The sequence below is a fragment of the Muntiacus reevesi genome, chromosome 1 (assembly GCF_963930625.1).
Source record: "Muntiacus reevesi chromosome 1, mMunRee1.1, whole genome shotgun sequence".
Classification (NCBI taxonomy): Eukaryota; Metazoa; Chordata; class Mammalia; order Artiodactyla; family Cervidae; genus Muntiacus; species Muntiacus reevesi.
In genome coordinates this window covers 126,884,298-126,897,226 of record NC_089249.1, presented here as the reverse complement: position 1 = coordinate 126,897,226, position 12,929 = coordinate 126,884,298, and the positions used below count along the sequence as shown (strand labels likewise).

At 36.7% G+C, this 12,929-nt stretch overlaps 1 protein-coding gene and 1 non-coding gene across 2 annotated transcripts in view; one reads left to right on the top strand and one right to left on the bottom strand.

Annotated features, from left to right (window-relative positions):
- Positions 1-12,929, top strand: part of GIPC2 (GIPC PDZ domain containing family member 2) — a 95,303-nt gene that overhangs the window by 24,595 nt on the left and 57,779 nt on the right. The window contains exons 2-3 of the mRNA XM_065910447.1: positions 2,799-2,984; positions 12,430-12,610. Of these exons, the coding sequence (XP_065766519.1) occupies positions 2,799-2,984; positions 12,430-12,610 (367 nt within the window). The remainder of the gene's footprint in view (positions 1-2,798; positions 2,985-12,429; positions 12,611-12,929) is intronic.
- On the bottom strand, positions 7,301-7,407 carry LOC136156730 (U6 spliceosomal RNA). The gene has a single exon (XR_010661214.1). It is a non-coding gene; the product is annotated as a U6 spliceosomal RNA (small nuclear RNA).

Genomic DNA, 12,929 nt, shown 5'->3' with positions numbered 1-12,929 from the left:
ATATGTCATGAGATTCCTTTTTTGGTCTTAAATATCCACGACTCTTAATATATTGCAGCTGGATTATGTTGCCCCAATGTATATCAGTGGATCATTGCCTAGCCTGGGAGTTTCTTGTGTATGAGGACTGGTCCTAGTCATCTTTGTACATCTAGTATGCACCATGGAACTTGGCAAAAAGCACCTGTCCAATAGAGGATTGTGAGTAGATGAATGAGCACGAACTTTCCAGCATTTAGAGAGTTATATACCACTTTTTAACTTTTCAGTTCAAAATACAGTATCTACGAGGAGTATTTGAATCTCTAGACCTTTATGACATATAGATGTATTCACTGATAGTTGTGCATTGACTTGTGTGATAGGATTTTATCTTTCCTTGAGGGACTAATCTAAAGCCACAGAGCTTCAGTTACCTGCTGCCACAGGGGGCTCTTCCTCCACCTCCCAGGGACCATGACATTTCTGCTGATTTTCAACACAACCTTCTGTGGAACTCCGTTCCATGGCTTTACTCCTTCCAGGAAAGAAACCCTGATGCCTTGGCTGCCAACTGCTGGCTGCCCAGAGTGGAGCATAATTCTGTCTTGGAGGAAGCATAATGGGGAAGGGTTATACCTAACAGGAAATCTAGTATTTGCTCTGCAGTGAAGTGTGTAAAAAGATTGAAAGAAAGGACGCAGCTTAGCAACTAGACGTTTACTTTGTGTGGGATTTCCTTTTGGGTTTTTTTTTCCCATACCCTATTTTATCATCATTATGTTTTAATGTTTTATTTCCTGTCTGCTCAGTAAGGTGCTGTATTAGTGGTGGTTGGATCTGCTGTGAACACCATTTACCGATTCACTGGAAAAAGAACAAGGAGAAAACTTTTCTACTCACTTTCCATCATTTTGAGAAAGGAAGTGAGAAAAGCTGTTTTCTATGCATTGCTACTTCTCCCCTTTGTCCATTAATAATCATTTTTGTTAGTGGACTAATTGATACCACTGAGTTTACAATTGGAGTAAGAAATAGGGGCCACTATTGGCCTAAATGACTTCTCATCACTCCCCACCTTGAATAATAAAAATTTAACACCTGCAGATATTTGCAAAGAGTAACTACAAAGCCAAATGTATTATGTCCTCACTGGGACACAAAGGGTTGTGTTAAAGGCCCAGCAGTTTTTAGCACAACTCACCAAAGACCTGGGTGAGAAAAGGAAAGGGCAGGGGCAGCTGTTCTTGCTTTCAGGCACTGATCCTTCATACCCTGTGGCCTCTTCCTTGTCCTCATCACTAGCTCATTTCATGTACCTCTGGGATTTGATCAGGCCTTTGATGAACATGCTGGGCCTTTAACTGTAGAGCAGGGAGAGCTGTTTCAATTCAGACGTATTTTAATAGGGCTTAAAAAGCCATTTAACAAGTAGTGATTGCACAGTTCTTGAGCTCCCAGAGGTTTATGGGTGTTTATGGTTTAAAGCTCAAGCAGGGAAATCAGGAATGGTGTGAAACTTGGAGAGGTAGGGAGCAGGTTGGAAGTTGAAAGCTGAGGCAAGGATCAGGAATGGCAATATCTATGGCAAATGTTACTTGATAACAAAAGGTAAACTTTTTCACTTAGTCATTTTGGTATAAAAAAGCTGCATTAAAATATCTTTGGTACACAGAAGGTACTCAGTAAATATTTATTGAACTTTAAACCAATGGCATGTTTTTCTAATTAAAAAAAAATATGTATTTATTTATTTGGCTGCACCAAGTCTTAGTTGCCTCACACAGGATCTTTGACCTTTGTTACAGCGTGAGGGATCTTTAGTTGTGGTGTTCAAACTCTCAGTTGTAGCATATGGGCTCTAGTTCCCTGACCAGGAATCAAACCTGTGACCCCTTGATTGGGATCAAAGTCTTAGCCACTGGACCACTAGGTAAGTCCCCAGTGGCATATTCTTAACCCTCCTTCTTCTCTTCCATTTTGTAGTTGGGCCCCACAAATTACTGAAATTATGGTTGGCAAGCTTGAGTAGCATTGCAGATTTTAGCAAAATAAATTGTATTTTTGAAGGAAAATGAGGTCAAACAAAGACTTGGTAAATGTAAGAAGTCCCTTTACAACCTCCACACAACTTCTACCATCCTGTGTATCTGACTAAGTTGCATTAGTCTCTCCAGCCCTCAATTCCTCCATTTTTAGAGCCAAGGGATTGGACTAGTCTTCCAGGTCCATTTTAGACATGTTTTAAACAATTAGGAAAAAAAAATGACTTCATTCACCATTTACTTTTCTCAAGCACAAAAATGCAAGATAAATAAAATTTTCCTTATTTAAAAAAAAATTATGTGTTTTCCAAAATAGTGTTGCCTCTACTCTTATTGGGTTATACATATCATGACCTTTGGGAACACAGCCTTTGATGTCAGCATTGTAAATAACAGGTAACAAAGCAATGTAAACCTCTTTGAAGTTGGTGAGAACTGAGCATGAATCCTGGCTCTGACAAGTACTATCTTTGTGACCTTAGGCAAATAACTTACTCTCACCAAGGCTCAATTTCCTTATTGGTATTACGAAGATGATAATGTATTTAGAAAGCTGTTGTGAGGATTAAACATAATAATGGATATAAATTGCTCAACACAGAGCCTGGCCTGCAGGAAACACGCAATTCATATTACCTACTGTTAATGATATAACTGCTGGCATCGTAAATTGAAGACTATCTCACTGACATTGTAAATTGAAGTATTTATTGAATAATGATCAGAATGTTTTCCTGATGGAAACTGACTTAAAATATTTCTTTCTCTTTGCAGATCTTATACTGCACTTTAAACACACCAAAAGTTGACATGGGAAAACTCTTAGGAGCACAAATAGGTCTTGAAGATTTCATATTTGCCCACATAAAAGGGATCAAAAAAGAAGTGAATGTGTATAAATCTGAGGATTCACTTGGTCTCACTATTACAGATAATGGTGCTGGCTATGCTTTTATAAAGGTAAGTATTTAAACAAAACAAAACAAAAATGACTGTGTGGCTTAACTAAGGGTAACACTTAAGAAAAGTTACCAGGTCAGAGAAAGTTTGCAATGATCTTTAGAGTGAGAACTGATTCAGTAGGAATGGATGGAGTGGTAAAGTTTCCTTTAAAAACTGTTTCAAAGACACCATTCTTTTGTTTCCCCTTTCCTTGAATTTTTTCCCCTTTTGGTTTAAACTTCCTCTAGGAGTTTGCATTTACTGAAGAGGAAAGCCTGGCCCTGGTGCCTACTCATCCATAAGGGCCTGGTACATCTGTAAGCTCATCATCTGGTCACTTCCATGTTGATTTCCATTGATTTAGTGTTATTTCCAAGTGCATATTTATTTGGCCACCTATTTCTTTAAAACAAGGCTCTTTAAAAATTTCTTAGCTATATACAGTTGATTCTTGAACAACATGTTTGAACTGTGTGGGTCCACCTATATGCAGATTTTGTTCAGTAGGAAATTATACTGTAACAGTCCTAGGTTGGTTAAATCTGTGGATGTGGAACTATGACTACGTGGAACTGCTGACATGGTGGGATTTTGTACAGGAACTTTCCATTGAACAAAGGGTCAGCACCCCTAGCTCCTGCATTGTTCAAGGGTCAGCTGTAATTGCTTTATCTAATACAAAGAGCAATATAGAACTGCAAAGGCAAGAAAAGGAAGTTTGAAATGGTATGAAAAACTTTTAAGAACTGAAGAGGGGTAAAAATATTCATCTCTTAAATAACAATTCTATTATTATAATAAGTAGTTTTTTTTTGCTGGGGTGGGGGGACACAGGGCTTGTGAGATCTTAATTCCCCAAAATTGTGAGTCCCTCTAGTGAAAGCTCCGAGTCCTAACCACTGGACTGCCAGGGTATTCCCTGTAATGAGTAGTTGTAACACTGACTGTTGTTGAATGCTTCTCAGGCATGTTGCGTACATTTTCTCATTTAATGCTTACAACAGTTCTATTCGAGACCATGTTTCCTTTTTAATTACTTAAAAAATATTTGGCTGCTCTGGTTATTAGTCACAGCATGTGGGATCTAGGTCCTTGACGAGATCAAACCTGGGGCCCCTGCATTGGGAGCGTGGGGTCAGCCCCTGGGCCACCAGGAAAGTCTCTTGATTACTTTTTTGTTGAGGTGTAAACACCGCCCAGAGCAAGGGAAATTTCATTTCTACCTAGAAGGCTCCCTTGTTCTCCTCTCTGTCAATACCCTTCCCCAACAAAGGTAGCCATTAGTCTGACTTCTGTCACCATAGGTTTGCTTCTTCCTGAACTTCATATAAGTGAAATCACATATTACTTACTCTACTGTTTCTGGTTTTTGCTCAACAAGTCTGTGAGGTTCATCTCTGGGTAGGCACTATTATCAACTTATTATTTTTTAGACATAGAAACAGGTTTGGGATGGTTATGCAGCTAGACAAATTCAGGATTTGAATCCAAGCTATCTGATTCCAGAGCTGGCGGTCCTAACCCCTGAGCAAAGAATTAATGAAGTTTCTTAATACTTTTATTTTGTCCAAACCTTGATTTGCTGATGCGTCGTCATCGTTGAAAAAAAAAATAGCCTTAGGGAAATTATCCTCTTAACTGTAAATAGTGCTTTATTTAACTCCCCACTTGATAGAATGGCTATTTTTAGCTCTGCAAAAGATATGACTCTGCTGAAGGTTGAGTGGGTGACCAAATGGAAAATCCGTGAGGTGGGAAAGTCATGTGGGATTATCTGGGGGAAGCTCAGGACATGAGGCACATGGAGCAATGCCTTTCTAATGTCAGCAGGGAAGGGCTTGGAAGTTTTGCAAACACGCATGGATTTTTTAGCTCTTAGCCTCTGATGTCCAGAGCTGTGTTTCTATTTTTTTTAATGCCTCTTCAAACATGTGCCTGCCTCAGAGTACTAGTCACTAGTCCCGTGGAGACAGAGAACATGGTGTTAAAGAGAAAGCAGAGTCTAAGCCAAACCTCTGGCTTATAGTTCAACTTAGAAGAGAAATGAATATCATACTGCGTAAAAGGTTGATGTGGTCTTTTAAAAGTTAAGGGGGGATGATTTCAAACTTGAAAGTTGTAATAATACAAAGAACTCACATGATACCCTTAACTCAGAAAATTTTGCCATTTGCCATATTTGCTTCATTCTCTTTCATGTATATATATATGAACACACTCATATCTATATGTAAATTTTCCTGAGCCATAGGAATAAGCAGAATGTACATACAATATCTCCTTATTCCTTATTAATTTAAAAATGTAGTTTCTAAGAGCAAAGATATTCTCTTCAATAGACCTACAGTATGGTTATAAAATTCAGAAAATCTAATAGCGATACAATACTCTCAAACTAATCTAATGTTCATATTGCAGTTTTATCAGTTGTCCTAACAATGTATTTTTCCTGGTATAATTCCAATCCAGGGTCATGTATTTTATTTAGTTATCATGTCTTTCTAGTGGTCTTTAATTTAGAACAATTCCTCAGCCTTTTATAGGATGTCCCTCAACTTGGACATTTCTGATGTCTCTTCTTGTTGTGAAAGAGGTTATTATGCATTTTTGGCATGAAAATTAAATAAGTGATGTTGTGTCCTCAGTGTATTATGTCAGAAGATGCATTTTATTGGTTTGTCTCAATATTCATGATGTTAATTTCTGTCCCTTGTGCATGCAGTGTCTGCCAGTCTTATTTACTGCAAAGTGATGTTTTCCTTTGTAATAATTTGTGGGGAGATACCTTGAGATTATGTATATGTCTTGTTCTCTTACTTGCACCCCACAGATTTAGCATCTATTGATGACTCTTGCCTGATTCATTTGCAAAATGGTGATTTTTATAATTCTATCATTTCCTATGTTTCTTTAAAACATTCTACATTCTATTATAATAAAGCATGCCACTTATTTATTATCTCTTAGCAATATGGTACATGCTTAATTGCTCAGTCATGTCTGACTCTTTGTGACAATGGAGCTCCTCTGTCCATGGGATTTTTCAGGCAAGAATATTGAAGTGGGTTGTTAATTTTAAAAAATCACCTATTAGCAATGGACACATGATTTTTTAAAATTAATTTTTATTGCTATACAATTGATTTACAACATTTTTCTCGTTTCTGCTATACTGCAAAATGAATCAGTTATACATACATATTTATCCACTCTTTCTTACATTCTTTTCCCTTGTAGGTTATTACAGAGTATTGAGTAGAGTTCCCTGCAGATACAGTAGGTCCTTAGAGGTTATGTATTTTTTGTATAGTAGTGTGTGTAGGACACATGATTTCTCCTTCAGGGGATTCACTACCATCATCTATTATGATGCTCAAGTTTCCTGAGGTTTGGTCTGCAGGAGTCCCATCCAACTAGCTCCTGTATCCTTTTGACCTGCCTCCCATAATTTTATTGAGCAGTTCCTTCTTTTCTGGTACAAGATGTTCTAAACTCATCTTTTATCTTTTCTCCAGACTGAGTCAGCCATGTCTTCAAGGAACTCTTTTATTTTTTTTTTCCCAGGGAGAACTGGTATTTCAAAATCAAGGTCTGAATGCTGGTTGCATGCATTCATTGCTACCAGTGTGTCCCTGTTTCTAGATCCTTTCAGGTGCCATATAAGAAGTTCAGAAACATGTATTTTAGAAATTATGAATTCATAATTATGCCTCCAGTTCTATCTTGCCTCACAGTGTTCTTCCTTGGCTTCCCAACTGAAATATTTACTTTCAAAATTATTGGAATATTTACTTATTTCCTTAGTTCTGTAATATACACAGAATAGTTTCAGAATTGCTATCTATTTGTACTCTGAAAAATAAACTTATTGAGAGTTCAAGATTTGTAGGGACTTCCCTGGTGGTCCAGTGGTTAAGACTCTGCACAAATTCAGTCTTTGGTTGGAGAACTAAAATCCCACATGCCATGTGGTGTGGCAAAAGATTAAAAAGATTTCAAGATTTGTATGACCTTTTTGTCTTTAAATGCAGGTATACGATCAAAGTATTCTCTTCAGGAGTTATGTGGAATAGGTTCTCGCTTGCTCCTCCTCCCTTCACCCCATAATTTTTATTCATTTGAAATACTGTTGAATCCATTTGCTTCTCTTTGAATTGAGTTTTTCCTCTCATGTTGATTTAATTTTCTGAATACATAAAATGATTTCAAAAGTCGAAACTATAATAAAAGTTGTATTCTCCCTGACTCCCATTACTCATTTCCCCCACTCCTTAAAGTAATCAATTTCATTAATTTCTGGCTCACTCTTCCAGTGTGATTTGCCAAGATAAGCAGAAAAAGTGGAATGTTCCAAGAGTTTGCATGTCATCCTTGTTCAGGGGCTATTCTAATCTTCTCTGTATGGTTCCAATTTTAGTGTATGTGCTGCTGAAATGAGTACTTATATGCTTTTAGCAGTGGTTGGAAGTCAGAGTAGGTTGGTGTAAGAGGACAGTGTGGTGGGGATTCAGAGAAGGGTAAGGAGGCAGGAGTCCCTGATTAAGAAGGTAGTGCAGTGTAGCCCACAGGACCATGCACTTTAGAATCAAGTCTGTTTTCAGTCTTGTTTCCACCATTTATTTACATGCTGGGTGACACCTTAGACAAATCATTGTATGCCGTCTTTCAGATAGGAATATTAGCACCTGCTTTATACGATAAACTAATGACATATCTGCAATGTTTGAGAGTACCTGTAATTGATAGCTATCTTAATAACAGCAAATCATCACATAATTAGGAGATGAGACTGATGGCAGAGAGATGTATTTAATAGTACTGCATGGTGCTCACACTAGAGGGGTTGGATGGGAGGGGTGGGAGGGAGGCCTACGAGGGAGGGGTATATGTATACTGATGGCTGATTCATGTTGTTGTCCGGCAGAAATTGACACAACATTGTAAAGCAGTTGTCCTCCAATTAAAAGCAAATTGAAAAAAATAGTACTGCACGGCTCTCCTAGATGAGCCCCTTCAGGTGGAGAGACAGCAGACTTACATATTTGTAACTTTTGTACCCAAGTGTTAACACTTCCCAGGAAAAAGTGTATATATAACTTAATCAGAAAAATCAGAGTATATTTACAACTAACTTTGCAAATTCCTAAAATAGTTTAATACTAGAGTTGGGGTACATTTTCTATAAAGGATCAGATAGTGAATATTTTAGGCTTCTTTAAAATTTAGGCTTATGCAGTCTTTGTTGCAACTACTCAACTTGACGTTGTAGCACAAAAAGTTATATACAGTACTTAAACAATAAACATAGATATCTTCCAGTAAAACCTCATTTATGGACACTATAATTCAAATTTTGTACAATTTTCACATGTCATAGATATTATCATATTTTTTCCTGACCACTAGAAAAGGTAAAACCATTTGTAACTCATGAGTTGTATAAAAGCAAGTTGTAGACCAGATTCGACCTGTGAACTGTTGTTTGCTGATCCCTAGATTAAGAGTAGAAAATACTTTTAGATTCAAAATAAAGATAAGGGCTTTACCATGCAATTAAGACATGAAAATCTAATTGGTTTTGAATTAAAGTAACATAAATAACCACAGAATGGTCATTTTCAGAATGTCTTCATATAGCAATCTTCATGATTTGAGGTACTCTACTAGAACTAAATCACATTTTAGCAACATCCTCTGAGAAATACAGTATTCATATATTTCTACCATTTTGATTGTTTAACCATCCAGAACTAATAATTAGTAAGGTTGGACATGTACAAGGTCAAGAGGTGTGGGGGATTCTGGGATGGGAGCTAGGTTCTCTGAGAAAGAGGTATGTACAGAGAGAGTATAAGTGGTGAGAAGTGGTGATCTGAGAAAAGAGGTAACATTGAGATCTGGAGGTCTTGTTATAGATGAAGAACAGCTTAGTAGAGGTAACAAAAAGTAAAGTAGGAGGGTGGGAGCTGTTAAAAAAAGAATCAGAGTTCAAAGGTGATAGGTTGTTTTTTTCTAGCTTTATTGAGGTATAACACCATTGAGGTATAACAAATTTAACAAAATTTTGTACACCTTAACAAAATTAAGGTGTACAGTATGCTGATTTGATTTGATTTGATTACAACTTACATGTTGTAAAATGACTGTCAAGGTGATAGGATACGTCATCTGGGATAACTACAAACTCAAACTCTAATCTTGAGGTCAGAAGACTTTGGATTCTTCATCTGACTTTTCTTTCTTTCTTAACCAGCCATGTGGTCTTGAGTTAGTTAGATCTGTGTTGATTGGAAGTGTTTTGAGGAAAGAGCATGATGTCTTATGATTATACTACCTCTGTTTGAAACCCAGTTCTCTTGCTTATGAGCTATGCTACTTTGATTAAGCTGTGTCATTGTTGTGCTTTGAGTTCCTCATTCCCTAATGAAGATTAAACATTCCCTCCCAGGCTTATTAGGACTAAATGAAATAACTATGTACAATTTTTATCTAAATGCTTATTCTTATGAACAAGGTTTGAGGACAGTATTTGGAGGGTCAGTAGCAGAGACTCAAAGTTGCTGACCATGAGGGCAAGATCAGCTCAAACAACCTTGAATGAATGCTTGAGACTTTGAGGATGATAGAGTGCCATTCTAGAGTTCTGATATGTGATGAGAAGATAGAGTTTTGTAATTATATGGGATGAATTGATAGAAGTTAATATAATAATGATCTGAAATATTTGGGAACTTATAAGTTTAATAATATTGTAAATCTTCTAAAAAATATTTAAAGTTGTCTTTACATTTTGTAGCATCAAACTCTAAAGCCAGATGACAGAAAGTTCTAAGTGTTATAATGATATTAGGTGACTCAGTAAATATATAGAAGTAATACCTCTTTTTTCTTTAAAGTCCTTCATGCACTTTTAGCAATATTTTTAACCCCTATCAAGTTCTGGTATGATTATTAAAATATAATAGATTACAGAAGCTTGTCTCAGTTGCTACCTCATTCTTTATACTTATGAAGTTGGGGTTCAGGTAACCCACACAGTATATCATCAATGTTTCCCACTTTGCTTCTACATATGATTCATCTTATGATGCCCTTCTCCAAGTTTCTTATGTTGGTTTTCCTCTCTCTTCATCCCAGATTATTATCTGCTGGCTCTGATGATTACCTATGCTTTGATTTTTCTCTTGCTCACCTGGATTCTCACCTTGCTGCCTACTGACTTCTGGTAATTGTATTTCCACTCTCTGGACACTGATCTGGCTACCTGTGGCTACTCATAGGCTCTGGTTACCCTATATTCTGTTACTCCACACTTTAATTTACTGGTTTGATTCATAGTTGTCTTTAAAGTCTTTCATTTAGTTTTATATAATGCTTATTTTGTAAATAAAACAACAAGTCTTAAAAATGAAAAATAGATGGAGCTGAAATTTGTGTAGTGTAGGTCATCAAAGGAAAAATAGGTTCAGAATATGTCAAGAAATAAATTAAAATAAAAATTAAAAATGAGTTATAGATTTTCACATTCTCCAATGACTTAAGAATGGTTAGATGACAAAATATTAATTTTTTTCTTTGTTTCTTAAGCTCTAGTCTTTTGTTTAATTTCACTTATGTTTCTATGACAGTTTAGAAACTCCAGTTGTACTGAGTGGTACCGTGTGTTGTGGTTACCCTTGTTTATTTCTGTAGCTTGTAAGTTGAATATGGAATTACTTAAAAAAAAATTGTCAGTTAGATTATGATATTTCTAGGTTTTTTGCTTTATAATTAACTACTTGTAATGATAATAATTTCCAATTGAATTGGTATTATTGTATCATTTTCATAAAGCATTTTAACAGTTATTACAATGAACATAGCCATGTTCTTAAAATTGGATGATAAAAAAGAAACCTACTGTAAATTTTGGTCTATTGTAATAAAGTTTAAAAATTAAAAATGACTAGCCTTCCTAGGTTAGTCTTCTGCAGCTTCTTTTTTCTTCTGACAATATTATGGAAATGCTACGGTACATGGGATCAGTTTTTCTCTTAACTCTTGGACACAATGATCAATCCCCTACTGACTCAGATGTTGTTATTCCACCTGATAAAAATGCAGAATACACACACATCTATTACACAATAACAGCAGCCCCTAATAGTTCTATCAGGTCATTCTCAAAAAGGATTTGTGATGCCCAAGGCAGATTGTAACCTGCATTTTGCCATGTTCTTCAATGCTGTTGAAGAATTTGTATATCTTCTGCTGGGTTGTTACCTGTGCAGAGTTTTCTGGAAGTTCTTGTCCCTAAAATTCTTTCAGAAATTCTTAGTATTATCTTAGGGAGTCTTACATCTCATTTTGAAAGTCTGCACTGTTGATATGTTGTTTGCATACCTGTGATAGGAGGGCATGGTAACCTGCTCCAGTATTCTTGCCTGGAGAATCCCATGGACAGAGCAGCCTGGCAGGCTACAGTCCATGGGGTCACAAAGAGTCAACAGGACTGAAGTGACTTAGCATACATGCACACACCTATGATAGAGTTAGGAAATACCAATTTGACATTTCTACTTGGGTCCTAAGTTCTCCTCACCTGAAATATATAAATAAAAAGTGATATATAAATGAAAATTCTTCTCATTGGCTCCCCAGTGGTGACTACACCTATCTACTACATATCAATTTTCTTGGTTAAGGTTGTACTAATTCTTGTCCTGCCTTTGTAACTAAGGTTTATAGAATGTGGTCGATAGAAAAAGCTCAAGCTTTATTCTGATGTAATGGGCTTCAGTGATTGAGCAACAACAATAACAGTGGGTCTCATGTTGAAATGATTCAACAACAATTTTTGATAGGTATTGTGCTAGGCACGGGGCATGCAATGGTGAATAAGAGCATCTCTATCCCCAGGGATATTACAGTTCAGTAATGGAGTTTGTTGTTGTTTAGTTGCTAAGCTGTGTCCAGCTCTTTTGCCTGCCTATGGACTGTAACCCTTCAAGCTCCTCTGTCCATGGGAAAGTGGAGACTAACAATAAAATGGAGAGTTGCACTGTGGTTGGTTGAACTTGGCAAGTTGCTTGATCTTCCTGATTTAAGACATGAGACTCTCATAAAGGTTGTTAAATGAGATCATGAATATAAAGTGCTTAGCTTCGAGCTCAGGACATGTAGCAGAAAGTACTACAGAGGCATGAGATTAGGCACCTTGCCTAATCTTGGAGGAATGGGCTGGCAGTTGTCAGGAAAAGCTGCTCAGAGGAGATGGTGACCTGATGGAGCTGAATTCTGAATGAGAAAAAAGAATGTTTGGGAGCAGGTTGCTTGTCTTTGTTGTTTGGTCTTCTCTGTCTTTAACTGAACGTTAAACTGCATGGATGGGTTTTTGTCAGTATATTATACATAATGTCATAAGAGCTTGAAAAGTACTGTTACATGTTGCTCTTTTTTATTATTACCCTTAATTTTCTTTCAGAGAATTAAAGACGGTAGCATAATTGATTCAGTTAAAACAATCTGTGTGGGGGATCACATTGAAGCCATCAATGAAGAAAATATCGTTGGGTGGCGTCACTTTGATGTTGCTAAGAAGTTAAAGGAACTAAAAAAAGAGGAACTCTTTACCTTGACATTAATAGAACCCAAGAAGGCCTTCGGTAAGTCATTTTGGCTTATCTTTCTCAGGGAAATGAGTACTGTGATATGGTGTCATGTGCTTTTGTATATCAGTGAAGAACATAGGAAATGATAGACAAGCTCTAATTATAAGGAAGGCAAACATGAAAGAAAAAAATTGCTTAGAAGAACATTTTCTTAAAAAGACATTTGGAGTTATAAAGTCTAATGTCTAGTGACTGTGAATTTGTTCCAAGCTGGAAGAACAGCACACTGCATTGATTCATCTTGCCGAGCAGGGAGATGTGTGACTGAGCTCTCTAAGCAGTAGTAACTGTCATTCAAGGACCTCAATAGCAG